The sequence below is a fragment of the Pygocentrus nattereri genome, chromosome 8 (assembly GCF_015220715.1).
Source record: "Pygocentrus nattereri isolate fPygNat1 chromosome 8, fPygNat1.pri, whole genome shotgun sequence".
Lineage (NCBI taxonomy): Eukaryota > Metazoa > Chordata > Actinopteri > Characiformes > Serrasalmidae > Pygocentrus > Pygocentrus nattereri.
The window spans coordinates 46,839,200-46,863,500 of record NC_051218.1 but is presented as its reverse complement, the minus strand read 5'-3'; the positions used below and the strand labels follow the sequence as shown (position 1 = coordinate 46,863,500).

At 43.5% G+C, this 24,301-nt stretch overlaps 1 protein-coding gene across 1 annotated transcript; it reads right to left on the bottom strand.

Annotated features, from left to right (window-relative positions):
- Nucleotides 1-9,669: 9,669 nt before the first annotated feature.
- lpar4 (lysophosphatidic acid receptor 4) lies at nt 9,670-16,324 on the bottom strand. The gene is made up of 2 exons (XM_037540288.1): nt 15,630-16,324; nt 9,670-11,639 (listed from the first exon to the last, which is right to left on the bottom strand). Exon 2 carries the CDS (start codon nt 11,461-11,463, stop codon nt 10,402-10,404), a length of 1,062 nt encoding a protein of 353 aa, XP_037396185.1. The 5' UTR covers nt 11,464-11,639; nt 15,630-16,324; the 3' UTR covers nt 9,670-10,401.
- Nucleotides 16,325-24,301: the final 7,977 nt, after the last annotated feature.

The following is a 24,301-nucleotide window of genomic DNA, read 5'->3' as shown; positions in this document are numbered from 1 at the left end:
GGAATTTGCGAAACAGAGGCGTAGGGCTGAGTGGTGGGGTCGAGGGGGGAATCGGGACCTTTGGGCCTTTAAAACGCATCCCAGCCAGACGACAACAAGCAAAACCAAATGGTCAGATGGAGACCAAAGTAGAACTTTCTGTTCAGAGTTCAGCTTGTTGTACATGCTAAAACTGCCCAATCTCATAGTGAAGCACCGTGGCTGTGTCATGCTGTGGGTTCATGGGAAATGAAACCGCAGCAGAGCACTGTGAGGTGGATTCAGAGGTGAATGTCCTGCAGTAGCACCGTTAAACTCACGACCATCTCAGTTTCATGCCTTCATTCTATTTAGCATTGAAACTGAGTTGGTCTCTGCTTCTCACTACAGCAAACAAGATTCATTCATTCCATTTTTTCTCAGTTATTTTTAATATTTGTCCTATTTTATTTTCCAAAATTAAAGGCTGTGTGAATTTAAAATCTGTTTGAGAAGATTAAAAACTAGTTAATAATAGAGCTCGTATGCAGACTGGGTGGTCTGAGAGTGGGCCAGCAGTGGCGTACAGTACAGACCGAGACGTGCTCGCCATCTGGGATGTTCTCCATCATCCAGCTGTGGGATGCAGACGATTCACCGCAAGGTTTGGTGTGTTGTGAGTACAGAGATGCTCTTCTGCTCACATCACTGTAAACTGTAAACCCTGAACGAATCCTCTGCACTGCGCCCATAAAACTGCAGATCAAAGTGTTTTGTTCATTACATTATTCTCTGTAATTTCTAGAGTGATGCAATCAGCGAGGAAGCATCCGCCCTACTGCCCTTCAGTTCCCCAAAACAGCACAGCATCCATAGCCATGAGTTCTGGAAAGCACACTTGACTGTTATTGGAGGAAGAACTGCTTGATTCCTTTCCTCCGATTGGTTCAGTGCAGTAAACATGCACAGGCAGGGGATCCACTCCTGTTTATATTATCCCAAACCTTACTGTGGTGTTAAGAAGTGACTGTAGTGAGTTACTAACCCTAACCCTCTTCATCCCATAAGAAGATCAAATGCTCTCCAGCACTTTTGGATCACTGCATATCGTCACTTTCCAGAGAAATGATAACTTTACAGAAGAGGTCAAAATGTTTACTTTTAATGTAAGTTAATGTAAAAAAAACTTAATTCCAAATAATACTGGAGCATTTCTGATGTCCATCCATCATAAACTTGTTACGCAATATAATGGACAGCCACATTTTCAACCGATGTAGAAAAATAAAAATCAGCCTAAAATGATGCATGTATTATTATATTATATTATATTATATTATATTATATTATATTATATTATATTATATTATATTATATTATTATGTTATATTATATTATGCTATGTTATATTGTATTGTATTATTTTTATTTGTTTGTTTGTTTGTTGTGGAAAGCGACTGTGTTACAGAGGTTTCCCTCTGAAAGGGCAAATTACTGGGAAGAGGTTATTATAATGAAGCAGCTGTTCTGAATTTCCAAAACTGATATTAGATGCTAATTTATATTGTAGTAAATATTTCCTCTTTTTGTACCATGGCGTAGCTAAATGTGACATTTTAAACGAGCGCTTTAATGTGTTCACCAAGAGAAGAAAGAGGATGTTACACGGCGTCGGAAACCGCAGGAGCTGGTCTGTGTGAGATGCAGAACAACACTGCTTGGTCATATGTGAATTATGAAGCTACGCCTGTGGTCATTTACAGTTCTCTGCTAGATTGGTCACCACATCAGCACAAACTGTGCCTTTTTGCATAAATCTGCTTCTTAGCAACCGATTACATGGTTTGCCTTCAACACACGCGTCATGGAGGATGTCAGCATGTTAGCCCTCACATTCCCGGGTTGGTGGCTGAAGAGAGAGAGTTTAGTGCATAAAGATTCCAGAATGGCCACCACCACATCTGGACCGGTCAGATCCCAGTTTACATCAGACATCTCACTAGTTCGTATGTTAATAAGCATGTTTGCCTAATAATACAGCACATGATGCGTTTACACAGTGCAGGTCCAGAGTGGAGCCTGTTTTTCAGACCAGTAAGTGTGTTTATCCTGAGCCGCACTCCGCCGCTCCTTTTACTCTTTATCTTAATATTTATATACACCGGAAACAAAGGTGGCTAACTAGTGATGAACTGACAGACGCTGTACCAGTTCAAGTGGGAGCCTTCATTAGCACAGAAACACACCTGGATGAAACATCTGTAGTCTGTCTGGACGTTCTTGTGTGTGTGACAGACTTTATACGTTATCTCACACTAACTGGCCCAAAACGCTGCCAGCCCAGCAGGAATTCTCCCAGGTCTCCTCACTACCAACTTTGACCCCAACGCGTTTCCGTTACCCTGAGTGTGGTAAATTAGCCGAGACAGGCTTAATGCCCGACGTCTGTCTTTAATGCTGCACTGGAGCTGCAGGGCTAATGTAGCCTAACAGTTTTATAGCCCACCGATTAGCATACCACATAAATCATCACACACTTCTCATAAACGTCTTTACGTTGTAACTAAATGTCAAACAAACTTGCTTGTGTGATTTTGTGAAACTGTAAAGCGCACTGTTCTCTGCTACTGAGCACAGCATCCTGGGATTACGGGCTTTTGAATTTTCAGAGGATGGAATCATAAAAGCTGGACTGTGGGGGTTAAAGGTTGGGGTTTGGTATGAACACCTTCATGATTGGTTACTGACGCCAAAATAATTCATAAACGACAGGAGAAGCTTAAACACCATCATCTACGGGTTTTACTGCACTATTAGTAATAAAGGTTCTGTGCATTTTTCCTTTTTCAAGGTCCAAACAGTGTAGATGTTCCCTCAAAGCTCCAGCAGTGGTTCTAAGGTCTGATTGTGGAGCTTAAATCAGGTTCTCCAGGTGAAAAGTTGGTATTTGTTCCTTTTCATAACCGAATGTTTTAAAACAGAGCAGTAGAGTAAAAGCCTGGAGGCGAGGCGAGGCGGGGTGTGTGGAGTCAGTCCAGCTTAGAACAGATCATTTCAGTGGATTATGGTTCAGTTATGTTCCCTGACTGAAGGCCCTGAGATGGAGCCTTGAGGGTTCCAACCCAGAGACAGGAGGGGAACTGACCCAGTGACAGTCTAGAACCTTTATTTCTGAGAGTGAACAGGGAAAACTTTCCCTTTAAGCTGAGCTGGAGAATAGTGGCCATACAGAAAATGTTACTGGAGAACAAAAACTTGCAACTTTGCAAAAGCCTGCATGAAAGTGAACGTTTCATATCTGCAGCAGCCGTGGTCATGTGACCTTCCTAAGGAGGAACTACTGAAAGATTCAGTTAAACCACTCGTGAATGTTGGGCTTCTCTGTGTTGCTGCAGAAGCTGTCCTGGAATAGCCTCGTGTTTCTCCTCCAACACGGTCACTAACATACGCAGTTCTTGATGCTCAGCGAAGAGAGTAAAGGAGCTCCGTCTGCAGTAGAGACGCTTGTTTAAATGGCCACGTTAGCTCAACAAATTACAGTGATTCCATTTTTAACTTGGTTTAGATTTTTTTTTTTTTCCCAGATGTACTGAAGTGGAAAAAAGGTGCTTGTAAATTCAGATTTTGGACTGGAATCTGACAGAACACCAACAGGGCTGATGGCAATATTTCAAAATCACTTGTTGGTGTCTGCTGACATGGAAACTGACCAGCGCTGCTGACGCAGGCGTTTGCTCCAGTTCTGTTGTTTTTGGACCTTTCCTGATTTACGCTTTAGAATATCTAACGTGTTCATTTCAATAAAATAATGAAGTGAATATTCCATTTTGTCACTACCAAAAAGACCATAACTTTTCTGAACCTTTGCTAAATGTTTTTAATGTTTAAATGGTCAAAATTTTGGGCAAAGCTCAACAACGTCAGCCATAACATGACTAGCAAACACAACTTTGAACAGTTTTACAAATAAAATCATAATATTTTTGCGTTATCCTTATTAGTCCCACAACGGGGAAATTTCACCTCTGCGTTTAACCCGTCCGTGCAGTCAAACACCACATACACACTAGTGAGCACACACACACACACACACACACTAGGGGGCAGTGAGAACCTCAGAACAGTGGAACCTCATGTTAAAAGTCTGGTGACTGAGCTTTCTGAGCTCTGCTTTATATCAAAACGCATGAAAAAACAATGGGATCTAACTGCTCACCATGTGGCCAAGAGGGACAGGGGTGCAGCCTCAAGACACTGCCTACGGACTAAAACTGTGTTTCAACAGTAACACGAAAACATTTTATTAAAAGTGAACCTTCTGATGAATCAAAATCAGTTAATTAAAAAGATCTTATCAAAGAAATTGTATTTTTTATTTTGTTGATCTTGAAATTTAGGAGTGAAGGTTCAGGAGACCCACCTTGGAAAAGAAAGTGTCTTTGGGATTTAAAAATGCTGTATATATTGTCTCAATTATGGCTTTGGACTCAAATAAATCACATCAGGATCCTTGTAAATATCTAAAATCTGAATATTTAATTGATTTTTTTATTTGATTCATTTTTTTCTGTGGCACCACAGTCAGTAGAGTGATCCATACATAGCCGCACACAGCACATTGTCTTTACGTTCTTAAGGTGCTCATAAGTGTGTCCTGAGTGTTTGTCCAGCTGAGTCTCACTTCAGAAAGAAGCCAGCATTTGATGTCTATTCAGCTTCTTTGTGTCCAGGACCAGGTTCACTGTAAATACCTCAGAGTCCACCGTCACATGTTTAGTCATTCTTTACTCAACCAGCCAAATCAAACAGACAGACATGAGAAGCTCTGTATGGTGTGGACAGAACACAAGGCTGGAGTCCAGTGGAGACGGAAGGTTCTGTGATAATCTAAATTTAGGAAGAGGAGCAGTTGCTTCTGGTATACAACCCCACCTACTGGTGATCAGTGAGTGTTACTACCTTTTCTCTGAGTAAATAGTGATGTCAGTGTCTCTAAGCACTAGAGGGCGATCAAGAGCTGCACAGGGTTCTAAGGCAGATTCTGTCTCCTGAAATTCTAACTACTGAAATTCCTCTGAAAGTGGAATGGATGCGGCTTACATCCAGCATTAAGTGGAACTGAGGATAGTCTGCAGTTAATCCTGCAGGTAATAGCTGGCATGGTTGGCGTGAACTGGCGTGAAGCTTAGTGTGAATCTTCAAAATCCAGAGATGACAGATTTTAGCTTTCGGCACTGCTTTAACCAGAAAGGCTGTTTGATTCAGTGACTCAGACAAAGTGACTCGTAGTGATTGTGCTGTTTTACCAGGTTCCAACTATAGAACACACCAAAGACAGAAAACACAGCCATACGCAGTTGTGGCCACTCTGGGTTTGTTGATGTTCTAAGTGAAAATAAGTTACACGTCACCTCCTCACAGTTTACTGCACAAATACCGTTATTCTAGTAATACACACACACACACACGCACACCCATCCACACACACACACACACACACACACACACACACACATCCACACACACACACACACACACCCATCCACACACACACACACACACACACACACACACACACACACACCCATCCACACACACACACACACACACACACACACACACACCCATCCACACACACACACACACACATCCACACACACCCATCCACACACACACACACACACATCCACACACACACACCCATCCACACACACGCACACACACACCCATCCACATACACACACACACACACACGCACACACACACACACACACACCCATCCACACACACACACACACGCACACACACACACACACGCACACACACACACACACACCCATCCACACACACACACACACGCACACCCATCCACACACACACACACACACACACACAAGTCTTCTAAGCCACTTCTCCTTCTGGGTGGCGGGGTAGGGGGGGTGGCGGGGCGCTGGTACTGGAGCCTATCCCAGAGGTCATCGGGTGGAAGGCCAGATACACCCTGGACAGGCCACCAGTTATTGTAGTAATACTGAAATGAAATTCTTGTAAATTCCAAATGTATTTATCAAACATATTTTATTTGTCATACAAATATAATGTATGAAAATGGCCAAAAAATTGTTAAATATGTATTTAAATGAATTTATCAGTATGAGTTATTATCTCTGTGTTGAGTGTAATGAAGGTTCCAGATGTAGCTAAACGTACCGACTGTGATCTGCACTGTACTTTACATTAACCACGTACGTCTGCAACCAGACTCTCACACCCAATGTACTTCACATAAACAAGATATCAGATCAGCCCTGCATTTCACAGAGTATCAGTAGCTACAGCCCTCGCTTCTGTCCTGCTAAAGGACCATTAGATCAGATTTAACATGAAGAGACTGGAACACAAACCCATTTTTAAAGGAATCAGACAGCGAAGAGCATCAGACAGGATTCTGGAGATGTTCCTCCACTTTCAGATGGAGCTGATAAACTAATTTCTAAAGGAATCAGACAGTGAAGAGCATCAGACAGGATTCTGGAGATGTACCTCCACTTTCAGATGGAGCTGATAAACTAATTTCTAAAGGAATCAGACAGTGAAGAGCATCAGACAGGATTCTGGAGATGTTCCTCCACTTTCAGATGGAGCTGATAAACTCATTTCTAAAGCAATCAGACAGTGAAGAGCATCAGACAGGATTCTGGAGATGTTCCTCCACTTTCAGATGGAGCTGATAAACTCATTTCTAAAGGAATCAGACAGTGAAGAGCATCAGACAGGATTCTGGAGATGTTCCTCCACTTTCAGATGGAGCTGATAAACTAATTTCTAAAGGAATCAGACAGTGAAGAGCATCAGACAGGATTCTGGAGATGTACCTCCACTTTCAGATGGAGCTGATAAACTAATTTCTAAAGGAATCAGACAGTGAAGAGCATCAGACAGGATTCTGGAGATGTTCCTCCACTTTCAGATGGAGCTGATAAACTCATTTCTAAAGCAATCAGACAGTGAAGAGCATCAGACAGGATTCTGGAGATGTTCCTCCACTTTCAGATGGAGCTGATAAACTCATTTCTAAAGGAATCAGACAGTGAAGAGCATCAGACAGGATTCTGGAGATGTTCCTCCACTTTCAGATGGAGCTGATAAACTAATTTCTAAAGGAATCAGACAGTGAAGAGCATCAGACAGGATTCTGGAGATGTTCCTCCACTTTCAGATGGAGCTGATAAACTAATTCCTAAAGCAATCAGACAGTGAAGAGCATCAGACAGGATTCTGGAGATGTTCCTCCACTTTCAGATGGAGCTGATAAACTAATTTCTAAAGCAATCAGACAGTGAAGAGCATCAGACAGGATTCTGGAGATGTTCCTCCTCTTTCACATGGAGGAACATCTGTTAAAAATAAATGTATTTTAAATATATTTGGTTAGTATAATCTAAAGTACATTTTAGTGTTTGCTGAAATACAGGCCATCGACTGCAGCGGGTTTGACGAATACAGAAATACATGTTTGTGTATTTTTTTATGGATCAGTTACATTTACAAGAGAAAAAACAAACTCGTTCCTCCTTACATTTCCATTTAGACCTTCACAGTATAAAGTCAATCTCCATGAAAGACTTTGAGATCAGCAGCTCTCCGTTTTTTCCAAATGAAAACATTCGACTAAAGTCATATGGATGTAAAATCAAACTGCCCACTCAGTTGGTCTGATTACCCGCTGCATCAATCACCACCAAACAGAGTCATTATTCATTTCTTAAGTCATTGATTTGCCAAAGTACAGTCGTATGCACAGTTTTGGCACCCCTGGCCAAATTCCACATTTTGTTGAGTTTCTAAGTGAAAATGAGATGAACGTCCTCTACAGAGACACGTCTGCACAGGCTCGTCTGCAGTTATTGGCATAAGTTGCTTTTTCACTTAGAAAATCAGCTAAATTTGTCATTTGGTGTGGGGTGTTCAAACTTTTGGATAAGACTGTGTAATTAACAGTTGATCATTTCTGATGTTTCTGGGCTCCATGCTTCCACTTTTAACTGAGTAAAATGTTGACACATTATCTATACGTTCACATGAGTTCCTGTCCACCAACATGAATGCTCATCAACTCCATTATGGGTTTAGTACTGTGAGTCCAGCAGTGTCCGTCAGACTCTAGTGGAATTCAACAAAGCTAAATTTGGCTTCTTACTTGATTTTCTTATTCCATCTTAAATGGTGCAGCAGGTACATTGAGGCATCTGCACATTTAAGGTGGAATGAAAAATTCAAACAAGAAGCTGCCAAATAAAAAAACAGTTTCAGCTTTGTAGAAATTCAGAAATTACAAAACACTCAGCACTGCAGCAACATATGAAGCAACATTGACATGAGTTTATCTGTATTGTATATATATATATATATATATAATGTCTTACACTCACAGCAGTTCATATATGATTACAGTGGTTTTGGAAATGAGCAGATATGCACATAAAGCAGCATATTTCAGCTTCGGCCCACTGTATCGGTTCATGCCAACTACAGCCAAGCGTTTACTGATCATCATTATCAGCCCAGGAGCTCTGGTCTTACTACCAGCTGGACACAAGGCTGAGACTGAGCACACGCACCTCCTTGTGATCGATTCATTCAACCCTTGCCTCTCAAAGACCCTCTAGCTAAGCCTGGGTCACCCAGTCGCCTGTGCGCTTCCTCTGGCCTCTGATCTTCAGGCTTCCTCTTCCTGTCTGTCCACCACATTCTCAGGACCCCAGAACTATTGCTGCTCCTCTGATGTCCCACAGACTGCTCTGAAGCCCCCTGTACAGCAGCTGTGAGACCCCCCCCCACCCCACCATAAGCTCATATTTCCACTCTAGCATGTGCCGTACAGTCCAATAATTCTGTAATTCAGTTCAGTTATGACTCCATGCAGGTGCCAGTGCCACTCAAACATGAGAAAGCTGCTATTAGGTTACTGTGTAAACAGCGACCACCAGAGCTCCGAGTGGAATGTGCTGCCCACCATTGTTATCTAACCTCAGCGCAGCGCTGTAGCGCAATTATCTCCAATAAATGCTCCACTTTCTCTGTCTTCACAACACAACTGTGTACATAAAGCGGACATTTTTAACTGCTGGTTCACCAGCCGTCTCGGTGCCTCGCTTGTGGCTCCAGAGCTCTGGCTGAAACAACAGGTTCGGAGTTCGCTCACTAATCTAATGGGGGTTACGTGCCAGAAAGGGCCCATAATAGCATATTTAAGAGAATTAAGGCAGCTCCTGAGACCTGAAAGCGATTAAGCGAGAACCCCCTCTTTCAGAAGGAGACAATGACCCATTGCTGTGGGCCTAATAAGCACTTGGCCAAGGAAACACTGGACTTTGACATTTTTCTCTCCACTGCGCAAGGCCTAGTTTCTCATATCCTCGGCACAAACCCCTATGAGTCCGTTAGGCTTTGTGATCTCACCATTACTCCACTGCGGCCCCCTTCTGAACCCTTAAACTGGTATGTTCTTCGCCTGGCTGTGGTTTGAGCACAGATGGGGTGCCTAAGCCTGTGACCAGCTTGAATACTGATGACTAGTGATCTGTGGGCCCCTTTTACAGCTGTTGTGTTAAATCAAAGTTCATCTGCTCCACAATCAGGGATTTTAAATCTCAGCCTGCGAATGTGCTACAACCTAGGCTACAGTAAACAAAGGAGAGAGAAGACGACTCAGTCATAAGCATTTTAATTGCCTATCATCTGCCGTCTACAGTAAAAGATAGATAACATATAAAAGTGCTGTTTAGTAAGGAGCTGATGGTTCTTCAAACCTGGCACTTTCAGGCACTTTTATCGTAATGTAAAAAACAAACAACGCTGCAGTTCAGTGCATTTGGATGTGTGTACACACACCAAGACATTTAAGCGGTTAACATAGTTCAGTGGCAAATTTTACACATGTACATTTCTATAAGTTAAGTTAGGAAAAGCTAAGGAGTAGAATTTTTTTACATAAACACTAATTAATTATTTTGATTGTAGAAAACCTGAATAGGATGGATATATTTAGAACAATGACTTTAGTACTTTAGCTGAACAACTAAACATAATCATCGACATCGCAGGTGCAACTTAAACACAGTGATGTGGCGCTCGGCACTGGGCTTCTTATATCCAACGGCTAAAGCATTCATGTTTTTCATTCACGGTCATTAACATTTGTTTATTCCTGTAAACGGAGAGACAGTGCTGGACCTGACCTGAACAGAATTAATAATAACAATAATAAGCCACTTGGCCGAAGAGGCAACGTGTCCAAGTGTCGAAAAAGACCAAACTCTAATAATTTCCTCTGGCTAGGCATAATCCTCGGAGCTAAATCCTCAATACGGAACTTAACAAAGCTCCTCTTGAACTTGTCTGGAGTTCCATACTGGAGTTGCAGTTATTCAAGGTGTGGTCTCAAAACTGAGTCTCTGTAATCTGTTCTTTCCCATTGCTGGACAGTGCATTGGTTTCGACTGTTTCTGCGTTGGTATTGTCTTTGCTGGAAACAGGCGCTTCACTGCGCAGCACATTTTCCTGCTTAGTTTGGCATTTTCCAGTGGTCAGTGACTTCTGAAAGGACTCAGACGTGAAGTAGTACACCACTGGGTCGAAGCAGCAGTTCAAAGTCGCCACGCAGAGCGTTATAGGGTAGAGAGTTCGTGCTAGTCTTTCAAGCCAACAGCTAGCCAGGGCCTGAGTGCGCACCATGGCATAGACAAAAAGAACGGAGTTATATGGCACGAAGCAGACAATGAAAATGGCCAGGTGCACCACTATCATGCGGAGCACGCGTTCCTTATTGGTGCCAATTTGACAGAGTGTGGCAGGCTTGCGTAGTGTTCGTAACACCATGGAGGAGCAGGCCAGGTTGATGAGCAGAGGGATAAGGAAGCCCACCACCTCGATGAAAATGGTGATCTTGGACAGGTAGGTCTTCCACGTTTTCTGGGAGAAGCCTTCGAAGCAAGTAGTGCTCGCTTTGGCACGGTTGGTGGCAGAGAAGAAAGTCACTGACATGCCTCCACCCAAGATAAGCAACCAGATCAGAGCGCACACAATGCCAGCATTGCGGCGGGTGCGTATGGTGCGCGAGCGGAAGGGATAAACAATGGCCAGGAAGCGGTCCACACTGATGCAGGTGAGGAACAGCATGCTGCCATAGATGTTTGTGATGAAAGCTCCTCCAGAGATCTTGCAAAGACTATCGCCAAATGGCCAGTGGCGTCTGATGTTGTAGTAGATCTTGAATGGCAGAGTGAAAACGAATATTAAGTCAGATAACGCCAGGTTCGTCATGAAGAGAGTCGTCTCATTGCGCACTTTCATGCGACAGCAGAAGACGAAGAGCGAGGCGCAGTTTGTGACGAGGCCCAGCACAAAGGCGATGGTGTACACGACGCCGTACAGGTTGTACTTGAAGGAGTCATCAATGCCGCAGTCCTCTAGCCCAGTGTCATTAAGCACCAGACTCGCCATGGCGACACCACCGGAGAGCGGGGAATTCCTGCTTCTTTCAAATTCCCAGCTGTCAAAAAGAGCGCTGGTTGCTGTGTATCTCCTGGCCCATCTTCAGCACTTGCTCCAAAAGCCTCTGGCCTCTTCGGTAAAAGCAGGCGCGGCTCTCATCTTTAGACCCGGCCAATTTCAGTTTCCTGTAAAAGGGGATGGGAACAAAAGGACAGATTTAGCATGTTAGCTGAATATGGAGCACCTTTGGCAGGATTCTGATTTGTCTGCTTTGCTCCCAACTAGGACTTGTGCTATCTTTCACCTGGAATCCTCCACTGATTTGTCCTTTGGGCTCCTGCACTTTATATTGATTAACTAGAGGCCTGTTAAGCAAATAAGCAGAGTCACAAAGAGACACATTCAACTCTACTGTGTTCAGTGATCTACCAGGTGTGCTTGGCAAGTAGAGGCCGTTCACACGCAGTTTAGTTTAGTTACTTTAGTTCTTTCTAAAGTAAGAAAGTGGTTTTCTCCCACCAGCGACTATAGGACAATGTACATGATGATTGTTCAGTGGTCTTGACCAAGTGCTAGGTCTGGTCAAATGCCAGGTACATGTTTCAAACTACACAAACTTCAGAGTAGAAACTTGTAAACTGCCTCTTTGGTGCTGACTGTTTCTCAGAATATGACTTTCCACTGAATTCTGTGTTGTTCATGGACTAATATAATCTTTCTACCTTTAAATTGTACCCATGTGCTCTTGAGAGAATGGAAATTATAACTCAGCATTCCTATAAAGTCTCTTTCCCATAGGAAAAGGTTATAATGTACACTGTTGGTATATAATTGTCATTAGCAATTAATGGTGGGACTTCCTGATCCTGAGGCTATGGAAAATGGGCTGAATCACTGTGTAGGTGAGGGGGCAGATCTAAGAACCTCATCTAACTGATGCAAATTTAATTTCGCATATTCGTTCCCACAGCACATTAGAGATTTAACATGTTTTGTAATATAAAGATTATATTAAATAACACTGCTAGTTGCTTTCTGACCTGTGAATGCTGAGACAAGCAGATTTGGTCTGAGCCAGTCTAAATCTTTGTCTCCCTCATAATGCCCTACTGCCAGGGCACAAATGCACATAATACAGTCCTCAAGGCTGTGTGGCATCTTCACAGATGAGTCAAGAGAGGAGGGCAAGAGGACATCTCATCCTCAGCTGACCCATTCACTGACCATCTGATGCACTCCTCTGATATTTCTGTGCAGATTCAGTTGGTTCCTCTGAATAAATAAATGACTGTTATGTACATATTAATGGCCAAATACAATGATTTGTTTCTTGAAGTCCAGCTGCGTTGTCTAAGTGCTTTGTCCAACATTGTAGAGAAAGAATCTCCAATCTATAAACTCCCATTTATAATTATATTGGTACAGCACTGTTTTTGATGAATAAAAGATGTTTGAAAGGAGCAGAAATGCATGTGGCTCCTTGTAGCACCATTTAAACCCAACCTAAACATAAAGTTGATTTTGTTAATAATTCTTTTTTTATAAGTTGTATAGAATATATTTATTTCATGAAATAAACCCAAAATTTGAGTATTAGCACTGGCACTGACAAATACAGCTGTAGACAGACCATGTCCAAAAGACTGTGGGCACCTGCTCATGGAATAGGGATACTCCAGTGTGTTGATAGGGAGTCGAAGCAGTAACAGCCCATAGCCTTCTGGAAATCTTTTACATTCCATAGTTACTGGATTCACACTCCAGAGAATACAGTTCCACTGTTCCACAGCCCAATGCCAGGGGTATCATTTCTACCTAAGGCTAAACAGTTTGGGGAAAATATCTAATTGCAACAACCAGTGTTGTAACTGTGATTTAAACTGTGAGTATTCTCTATAAATTAATGTCCAGACCTGTTTTTTTGGCCAAGAGGACCAGAATATCCACGTCAGGGTGCCACACAGCCAGTTTGTTGGGGCTGTGTTGTCATGTTTAAATCATGTGCAGGTTTAGCTGCTTCTGACTCCTCAAACTAATTTACAGGTAGTTCATAATTTTCCTGTGTAATGGAAACACTTTCCCCACAAAAGCTGTAGGCTGTAATTAAAACATTGCAGCTCTTTCAATTTGAAAATTGTGCTCTTTCAAATTGTGATTTCAGTACAGAGCATTTCGTTTTTCAGCCCTGCCTTTCGCGAGTGCTTGCCATGTGGCATGGGATCGCGTGTGGCTGCTCCAGAGCAGCCTATTCTGTTGCCAGTGCTTTCCTATAAAAATGGTACAAACTAATGATACAAACGGTATGTGCACAGTTGAACATGTGTGCCTTAAAGTGGGGCTGTCTTCCTACTTTTGGACACCGAGCCTATATTGATTATCTGGACTGACCAGGATTTTTTCATGCTTGTGGAAATCCCTCGTCTCAGGCTTTATTTGGCTCTGCGCAGCTACTTCTATGGTGGTCTGCCTCCACAGCCCAAGCCTGTCAAACAAAGACTTAGGAGCACACGCAAACACAGCTTATACAGACTTACTGAACTGCAACAGGAAAACAGGGACTGGATAAGACACTGACAGGGCGCTGGTTCACAGACCACCTCATCAAATCTCTGACTGTCTCACTGGCAATCTATGCTTTTCTTACTCAGCCTGTTCTTGGTGGGCACAGAGCACAGCCCCTTCTCCAGGAGGGAGGCTCTGCCCATTTTCAACCACTCTGTTCTCCAGCGTGTTCCTGCAGTCCATCACGCTCCACAGGAGCCAGCTGCAATGTGACATCTTTACTGGGTTTTCACACGCCCCTCACAAAGCCCGTACTGTACTGGGCACTCCTATATGGCAGGCTCACAATACGGCCAGTGTGCTGGGGCAGCCCTTCGCTAACTGTCTCTGCTCCGGGTCAGTCGCTGGGCCTGTCACTGCCGGCTCCCAGCTCGCAAGGTTAGAGGGTTTGCTCCCTCGTGAAGTCAGCCTTGCCTGAAATGACTGCATGACGTGTTGTAAACACAACACGAGGGCCTTTAATAACCGGTCCATTGCTACAGTATTTGCAGCTCTGGTGTGAATTCGATATGTACAGCTTGACAGGTCATCCCTTCACACCAGTCACCTGACTGCGTAGCTTCCCCAGCCCGGAAAGGTTTTCACAGAGAGTCCTGTGTCACTCTGTTTGCACTCATGATGGCATGGAACAGAGAACGGGAAGCAACAGGTAACAGCAATGAAGTCAGCTGGAAACACTGTCACTAGCCTGAGACTCAGGAGACCCTGCTAGGTATTTTCACTAAATCCTTCGCTGGAGATTTTTTGCTATGCAGTCACACCAGAGACACGACTCCTGGGGACCAAACTTTCATTATATATTCTATAATATTTCGTTTTCTTTTTTATTACAATCATATGTTTCATAGTCATGTATAGATTATTGCAGTTAAAATGGCAGAACAACATGCTTTTCACCTCAAAATGCCACCTCAGCGTTTACACCACTGTGGGGACGAGCTGGTCTGTGGTGCTTGGAGTTCTAGATAACTGATTTAAAAATCAATATTGCTAAATGGACAGCTATGTAAACACCTCATCTCAGTATCAGAACTAGAGAGACCCAGAGATATCAGATACATTGGACAGTTTGCTGGCGCTGTTGTTCAGATGACGGGCTTCTGTCACCAAATATATGCGTTTTACTCATTTCCCTGCGTTTGTAACCCTGTAGAAAGTTTTATAGTTTTAGACAGATGTAGTCCCCATTTCTCCGTTTGTGTTTATGTGTCTGCAATTTCATCACTGCCAGATTGTATCATTGAAAAATCAGATCTGCCCACAATTCCCATTCCAGCACATCCCTAATCGTATTCCCATCTTCCTTCACTTTGGTTCTATAGGCTGCTCAGTGTTAACCGGGTAGTTCGAATTTGTTTTACTTGTATTCGAGCAGTGGCTCCTGTCTGTTAGTGATAAAGATCGTTAATCGTTAATATGAGCAAATCTACGAGCTACACGCGAGAATCTCCATCCTAAGCCTGGTTAATGTCACAGACTCAGGCTCTGCGGCAGAGACGCGCTTTTCTCTCGCGGCTTCTCTGGTACTGGTGACAGTTAAGCGCCAGCAGCTGCTAAACGAAACGCGGCTGTGGTTCAGAAAACCGTGAAGAAGGAGTTTAAACGGGTCAAACCTGGACACAAACGGTCACTCGGTCATTCTGAAATCCAGTGAGTCGAATAGCTTCAGTCTGGACAGTGTCGCCTCCTCAGCCCCGCTCCGCTCCGCTCCGCTCCGCTCAGCCCCGCTCCGCTCAGCCCCGCTCAGCCTCGCGTTTCATGGTCTGTTCCCGGTCGCAGCCGCGCGGCTGACCGAGCCGAGCCGAGCCGAGCCGCGTCTCTGCCGGAGGCTTTTCTCGTTCCCTCGAGGTGCTGGAAAAACCTGAACTCTTTAGAAAACATCAACAGTCTGACTTAAAACCTCCACACAGATGAAGTCAGACGGAGAAATCCTGCCTCGCGGGTAGTGAGCCTGAAGCGGACAGAGGGGTGATGGGAGGCCGTTAGTCTGAGGAGCCTAACGGAGCTCCAGACCCGCTGAGGGAGCCGAGACAATGGGACGCTGGTGGTCGGAGAGGAGGGGCGCCAGGGGGCGTCGAAGAGGAGCTGCTGGGAAAATACAGGGTTCAAAATGGTGTCACTCCTTAAAATGAGTGGCTGAGCCGGACGGCGGTTAAACCTGCATGTTCACACTTACACTTAGTGACTTTAGTGACGCGTAGGTCCTAAATCTGTACTTCACCCATTCACTGATTAGTGACGATGAGGGAAAACGCCACCGAACCTGTTCTGATTAGTCCGCAAGAGGAAAAAACACTTTTAAATTCTGTATAATTCAGTCGCGTTCAGGGCTTTGATGTGAAGTGATTCACTGTAGGGACCTTGGACTCTGACGTTTTTTACAGTGGTGGTGATGGGAACCAGGCGTCGCCATGACTACAACACAGCTGACTGCAAATCCTTTTCAACCCATATTCAATTGAACACACTACAAAGACGAGATATTTAATGTTCAAACGGATAAACTTTATTGTTTTTTGTAAATATTCACTCATTTTGAATTTGATGCCTGCAACACGTTCCAGAGAAGTTGGGACAGGGGCGTGTTTCCCACTGAGTTACATCACCTTTCCTTTAACACTCAATAAGCGTTTGGGAACTGAGGACACTGATTGTTGAAGCTTTGTAGGTGGAATTCTTTCCCATTCCTGCTTGATGTCCAGCTTCAGCTGCTCAGCAGTCCGGGGGGCTCCGCTGTCGTATTTTGAGCTTCATAATGAGCCACACATTTTCAATGGGAGACGGTCTGGACTGCAGGCAGGTCAGTCTAGTACCCGCACTCTTTTACTACGAAGCCACGCTGTTGTAACACGTGCAGAATGTGGCTCGGCGTCGTCTTGCTGAAATAAGCAGGACGTCCCTGAAAAAGACGCTGCTTGGATGGCAGCAGATGTTGCTTCAAAACCTGTATGGACCTTTCAGCATTAATGTGGCCTTCACAGATGTGCAGGTTACCCCTGCCATGGGCACTAACACCCCCCCCACACCATCAGAGATGCTGGCTTTTGAACTTTGCGCTGAAAACAATCCAGACAGTCCTTTTCCTCTTTGGCCCGGAGGACACGACGTCCATGATTTCCAGAAACAGTGTGAAATGTGGACGCGTCAGACCACAGGACACTTTTCCACTCTGCGTCAGTCCATCTCAGATGAGCTCGGCCCAGAGAAGCCGGCGGCGTTTCTGGGTGGTGTTGATATCTGGCTTCGCTTTGCATGGCAGAGTTTTAACCTGCACTTGTAGATGGAGCGACGAACTGAGTTCACTGACAGTGGTTTTCCGAAGTGTTCCTGAGCCCATGTGGGAATATCCGTTACAGAATGATGTGGGTTTTTAATGCAGAGTCGCCTGAGGGGTCGAAGGTCACGGGCATTCAGTGCTGGTTTTCTGCCTCGCCGCTTACCTGCAGAGATTTCTCCAGATTCTCTGAATCTTCTGATGATATTATGGACTGTAGATGATGAAATCCCTAAATTCCTGCAGTTGCACGTTGAGAAACGTTGTTCTTAAACTGTTGGACTATTTGCTAACGCAGTTGTTCACTAAGTGGTGAACCTCGCCCGTCCTTGCTTGTGAACGACTGAGCCTTTCAGGGACGCTCCCTTTATACCCAATCATGACCCTCACCTGTTTCCAATTAACCTGTTCACCTGTGGAATCTTCCAAACAGGTGTTTTTTGAGCATTCCTCAACTTTCCCAGTCTTTTGTTGCCCCTGTCCCAACTTCTTTGGAATGTGTTGCAGGCATCAAATTCAAAATGAGTGAATATTTGCAAAAAACAATAAAGTTTATCCGTTTGAACATTAAATATCTCGTCTTTGTAGTGGATTCAGTTGAATATCGGTTGAAAAGGATTTGCAAATCATCGTATTCAGTTTTTATGTTTTACACAACGTCCCAACTTAATTTGAATTTGGGGTTGTATAAAAAACAACTATTATAAAACGATGTGTCAGACATCAGACAGTGTTTATAGCCTCTTCATACACTAACCTTCTGTAAAGGAGCTGTCAGAGCCATTAGACTCTTCAGACATCTGGTTCCTATCACCACCACTAGGAACCATTCCCACTCAAAGTAGAGCTTTGCACACCAAATCACTCTGAATGGCTTTGTTTACATCACAGCTATTTAATTATTTTGAATATTTTGGAAAATCTATGGTTTTCCTCTTTAGATTAGATTAGATTTAACTTCATGGTCTTTCTGCAGTGAACAAGTACAGAGCCAATGAACTGCAGTTAGTATTTAACCAGACATGCAAAATACAGTAATATTTGCCTGTAAAGTGCAGGAAGTAACGGTGGTAAGTGATGATAAGGTTATAATATGTACAGTTGAGGATGGAATTATCACAGAATTATCACTTTTTGGGGATCATTTTGTATTATTGTCTTAATATTACTAAGTTTAAGTATATTAATAACTACCTGTTTTTATTACTTATTATTTCTTTTATTACATGTACTTTTCACATGTGTTTACCAATCAAATCTGGATTTTCTGTTGTTATATTAATCTGTGCTCTCATGTGATACAAAAGACCTTTAATATGAGAAAATGACAATTCACTTTTAGCCTTATGGTTCACTCAATTATGAGAAAACAAAACCAAAAAAGAAAACTTGTGCTCAGGAAACATAGAAAAGCATAAATTTAGATATGGACTTGAGTTTATTTCTGCTCTGTTCAGCACTGCTGGACTCCTTGCTGTTGCTCTCAGCTCTCATTGTTGTTGATTAAACATTTGAGTTTAGATCAAAGGGACCCCAAAAAGACAAGATGCTTCAGTTTCTGTGTTGATAAATGTTTGACATTCAGTGAAATGACATGGGGAAGTCAGTAGTGTCTTATTAGTGTGCACTTTTATTTGATTTATATGTATCTTGAGTCATCATTTAACTGAAGTAGTGATGTTATTTATGAACAGTTCAGTGTCTATTCTTAAAAACTACAAAGGTTTTCTTGATTATCATCACAAAACTGTCAGCTTAGTTCTGCACCCACCCATATAAAACTCATACAGAGTTATTTTGAGTGCAAGGCGAGTCCCGTTAGCTCTGACAAACTGTCCCGGAATATCTGATCAAAGTCACAATAACTCACATCATACAATTACTGCACTAAGCTGTCTGAGTGCTCTATATATAGCCTGCCACAGGGTGTTTTTGGAGATGTTCCCATTGTATCACGGCCAGCATGGGTCTGTATATGTGTGTGCGCACATGCTCCAGTGTGTGTGTGTGTGTGTGTGTGTGTGTGTGTGCGTGTGTGTACTGTAAGGGGCTCGGTGACAGAGGGGATGTTGTCCTTGGGCCCAGGTCCCAGGCAGGCAGAGCAGTGCACAATGGTGCTGGAGTGCACAGGACATCCTGCACTCCATGCACCTCCAGTTTGTTCTGAAAACAGAGCCTTCCGTCACTGCTGTCCTCGTGCTTCAAGCAACAGCCGCTCCATCCTGGAGCCCCATCACATGCAGCCACTTACTATGGACTCATTCCCTTATCTACCATTCTTACTCTGAAAGAATGGCCTGTCTGTATTACAGACACTGTCGTGTGCATCTTCTAGTCTGAGTGGATGTGTGACTTTTAGTTTTTAGACAGAGGCGAGATAAACACAAACTACCACTTTTAAATGATTGTTTCACTGATTAAAGGAGAGAAAGTTTTACAACTTAAATATCACCCATGTGAAAACATTTAGCAACAATAACTGCAACCAAGCGCTTCCTATAACTGTGGACCAGTCCTTCACACCGCTGGGGTGGAAGTTTGGCCCACATTTCTTTGCAGAATTGCTTTTAGGGTTTTGCCGCAGCATCTCAGTGAGGTTAAGGGCAGGACTAGACAAGTCAAATGAAATGATCATTTAAATGCTGTGTTTCATGTTTCCTCATGTTCAGAATCAGAATCAGAAGAAGTTTTTTGCCATTGTCAATGAACAGGATTCACAGACTAGGAATTTGCTTCGGCATGAAGGTGCAACATAAAAACAAGTAGTAATAGGCAAGTCCACATAAATAAATACTCTATGCAAATATAGAATATAGATAGAATGAATAAAAATAAAAATACAAAAGGCATGTATAACAGTACTATATACAACAGTGCAGGTGGAGTAGTGCAATTCAAGTAAAGTGACCAAGGCAGGGTTATAAAGAGGTAAGTGACGTGATTATATATTGTTCTTGAGTCCAATGGCAGAGGGGAAGAAACTGTTCCTGTGGCGGGAGGTTCTGGTCCGAATGGACCGAAGCCTCCTGCCCGAGGGGAGTGGATCAAATAGTCTGTGTGCGGGGTGAGAAGGGTCTGCTATAATCCGATCCGCTCTCCCCACAGCCTGTAGATGGGAGGCTGCAGCCTATCACCTTCTCAGCGGAGCGCACAATGCGCTGCAGCCTTTGTCTGTCCCTGGCAGTGGCCCCAGTATACCACACTGTGATGGAGGAGCTCGATGGACTTGATGATGGCCGTGTAGAACTGTACCATCAGCTGGGCCGGCAGTTTGGCTTTCCTCAGCTGCCGCAGAAAGTACATCCTCTGCTGAGCCTTCTTGATGAGGGAGCTGATGTTCAGCTCCCACTTGAGGTCCTGGGTGATGGTGGTGCCAAGGAACCGGTAACAGTCCACAGTGGTGATGGGGGTGTTGGTAAGGATAAGGGGGGGCAGGGGGCTTGTGGCTTTCCTGAAGTCCACAGTCATCTCCACTGTCTTCTGGGCATTGAGCACCAGGTTGCTGTTGCTGCACCAGGTCACCAGCCGGTCCACCTCCTTCCTGTAGGCAGACTCATCACCGCCTGAGATGAGTCCAATGAGGGTGGTGTCGTCCGCAAACTTAATCAGTTTGACAGAGTCATGGATGGAGGTGCAGCAGTTGGTGTACAGGGAGAAGAGCAGAGGGGAAAGTACACAGCCCTGAGGAGATCCTGTGCTTAAAGTCTGCGTGTCTGAGACAAATATGCAAAAACAGAGGAAATCAGGAAGGAGGCGAATGCGCTTTACAGCCTGGCTTATAGAGAACACTGTTTAAAAATGCTTGATTTATCCTTCGTTTTCGTTCCGTGTTGCTTCCAAATGCAGGAATATGGAACTGTCTATATCATTTCTTCTCATGAACGTTTCATGAAATTTATTTCATGGTTTCATGGTGGATAAAGGTTTACATTACAATCACATCCATATCATCCACCAGGTCACGTCTTCTCGACGGTCTCCTTTGTACATGTGCGCGGCTCAGGATTATGGCCTCTTGTGTAAGAAGGTTTGTGTAACGGTCTTTATGTGCCACCGCTTCACTTATTAGCCTATTTAGCTGAGCCAGAAGGCAGCGTACGGCCCGCGCTGTCAGCTTTCAGAACAACCCAATTAACTAATAAGAAATGCTTTGACCGGTCAGCGCTGCCACTTTGTCACCAACGCACCTGTGCATATTAAAATACAGCCAACATTCAAACCTAACGTTCAAGTGTCACCTCAAAGCAGCTGATCCAAAATTAAGGCCACCCCACAGCAGGCATGCTGGGTAGCGTCATGTAGCCAATACAGGACAAAGTGCTGCTGTATGCACTGTAAACACTGAAGCATTTTACACTCAAAAGAATAACGAAATTAAACATTTAACATTTATGAGCTCATAAATTCAAAGAACATTAAGCAACATTAGCTAAAGTAGCATACAGTTACCATCTGTCTGTTTCTAAAGGACAGTGACGGGCATTCTCTGTGTAAATGTCAAGCCACGTTTCGTCTCCTACGGCTCTTTGTTCCTTCTGTGGGTTTGAATGAAGGCAATAATGGTGAGTGATGCACAGAGCAGCTGAGCAGTGCTGGAGGAATGTCAGCACCGGAGCACCTTTCATTAAAAACAATGGTTATTCATTTTTGGATGCTGTGTAACCCAACATGACGCTTACCGTGTGCAGGCTTTAGCCCCTTAGATGGCCATTGCCCACCGGTGGGCATGATACACTTCTGTAACCTAAAAGTAAGTTTGCATTAAAGTCCCTGTGGTTACTGAATAACTAAGCCTGGGATATTTATGTGTTAAAGTGCTGAATAAACCAATAAGTACCTTCTTTTCTCTTTGTCCCACATTAATTGATTAATTTACAGGGTTTGGAACAAAACCATAACCACTTTGAATCCCTAAAACCTTTCAATGGATGTACACCATGAATCATTCTTGTAAACGAGATGTGTGTGAACCTTCTGGCTATTATGATTTTGTGAAATGAAGCTGTATAAAACAAAGCAGGAAAAAAAAGAACTTTTATTCCAAAAAAGGGCCGGTCCAAAGTGAAGCCATTATACCTGATATTTCGGAGTAAGATTATAAACATTTTTATAAACATAATTCATAACAAAAAGTGTCACAGACGTCCTTTCCCTATGAACTGGTGTATATCTGAGGTTATAAAGTCCCATTAAAATATATTTGCTTCACTGTTTATTCTTAGTGGCTTGAGCCAGCGCTTCATAGACACAGAGCACACCCCATAAGACCCCCACCACACAGCTCCAGCATGAGACCCAACAAATTTATCTACAGCGAGGACGGATCTTATCGCCCTGTCATGAATCACTTCACTCTCGGGCATTTCCGATATCTCCAGACCCCCGTCATGTAATCCAGCCCTGCACACACACAAGCTTCACACAGTCTAGTGTAGGCTGCTTGTGTTTGAGCTGTAACACCACCAAGAGCCAACAGGGTCTTCTGACTAAGAGACTATTTACAATGTTGGCTGTTTGATTTGGCATTAAGTGTTTATTTGTTCTAAAATCCAATAAAATCTGAATAAATACACAATAACATAGGCTGTTATTTTACAATTGTCAGTATATTTGTTTAACCAGTTCTTCGTGGCAGCCCAGGATTATTTGTAGTCATCATTCAATACTTTGAATCAGTACTTAGAAGTCACGCAACACAGAAATTGCCTGTCCACAACTGTGTCACTCACTACAGAGCTCCAAACCGTGAGCAACAACAGCACAAGAACCAGGAGCTTCGTGAAATCACAAGTCATGCTTCACTATCTGGAAGTGAGATGGGTGGATGCCAGGAGAAGCTGGAATGCAGAGTGCCAAACAGTAGTTTGGTGGAGGGGGGATAATGAGCTGGGGCTGTTTTTTCAGGGTTTGTCAGTTCCAGAGTGATGTTGATGTACAGCAAATGAAGATCTTTTAGACAATTATCTGTGTCCAGCTTTGTGGGAACCGTTTGCAGAAGGTTTTTTCATGATGAGCCCCTGTGCACAAAGTGGGGTCCATAAAGTCATGGATTAGCAAGTTTGGTAATGTTATCCCCATTGAAAACTGTTGGGATAACTAAGAGGTCGACTTCTTGTCAAACATCAGCGATTGACTACACAAATAGTCCTTTGATTGAATGGACATCAATTCTAACATACATGCCCATGATTTTGATTAGTGTGTCCTACAACCTCAAATAGGTGTGATGGTCAGGTGTCCACATTCTTTTGGCCATATAGTGTATATTATGGAAAATCTAGCTTGTACTTCACACTGTCTTGCAGAAAGTAGTGGAGGAAAAGGAAGGAAATCTTACTGTCGAATGCAGTGGAGTGAAAGTAGAAGTCTCAAAAATTAGAAGTACATTGCTTAAAATAGTTCAGTAATGAAGGACGTCATTAGTGTCCACTGCTGTTCAATTGACCACTCTCCTGTTCTCTTCCTTCAGTTTAAACTAAAGTACTACAGACACTTATAATGTCAGTGACTGGGAGTGACGTAGCGCCTCTCTGTGACCGTGTTTGTAGTGATGGTGTTTGGCTGGGTGGTTCCAGAGGCTCTGGCCCTTTACAGATCCAGATCAGCAGAACCTGGTGTGGTCAGCTTAGTCACACATGTGCTCAAATCCTTCCTCAGCCTTCAAGAATGTAGCTTGGATCAGATTAACGCTGGTAACGTGAGAACACAGCGTCGGAGCATTTTGGTCAGGTGTCACATTCTCCCAATTAGTTACAGTTTCATTTTCTTTCTTTCTTTCCTTTTTTTAGGAATAAGACTGGACTTTCCATCTTTCCATCTACTCACTAGAAAGCAGGTTTTTATCTCCTCAGAAGTAAGCTCTCTGAAGACGACCTCGGGTAAGCTGTCTGAGGTGGTCCTGAGAGGCCCCAGATGCCATAAGATTGATATCAGGATTCAAAGCAAGCAGTGAAAGCCCAGTTTGTTTATTGCTTTGTTTTTTCCATGGAAGTTCTGGGGGAGCTGCTCTTG

Excerpts from the sequence above, each read along its gene's own strand:
- lpar4 (XM_037540288.1), bottom strand. The coding sequence starts at position 11,463 with ATGGCGAGTCTGGTGCTTAATGACACTGGGCTAGAGGACTGCGGCATT.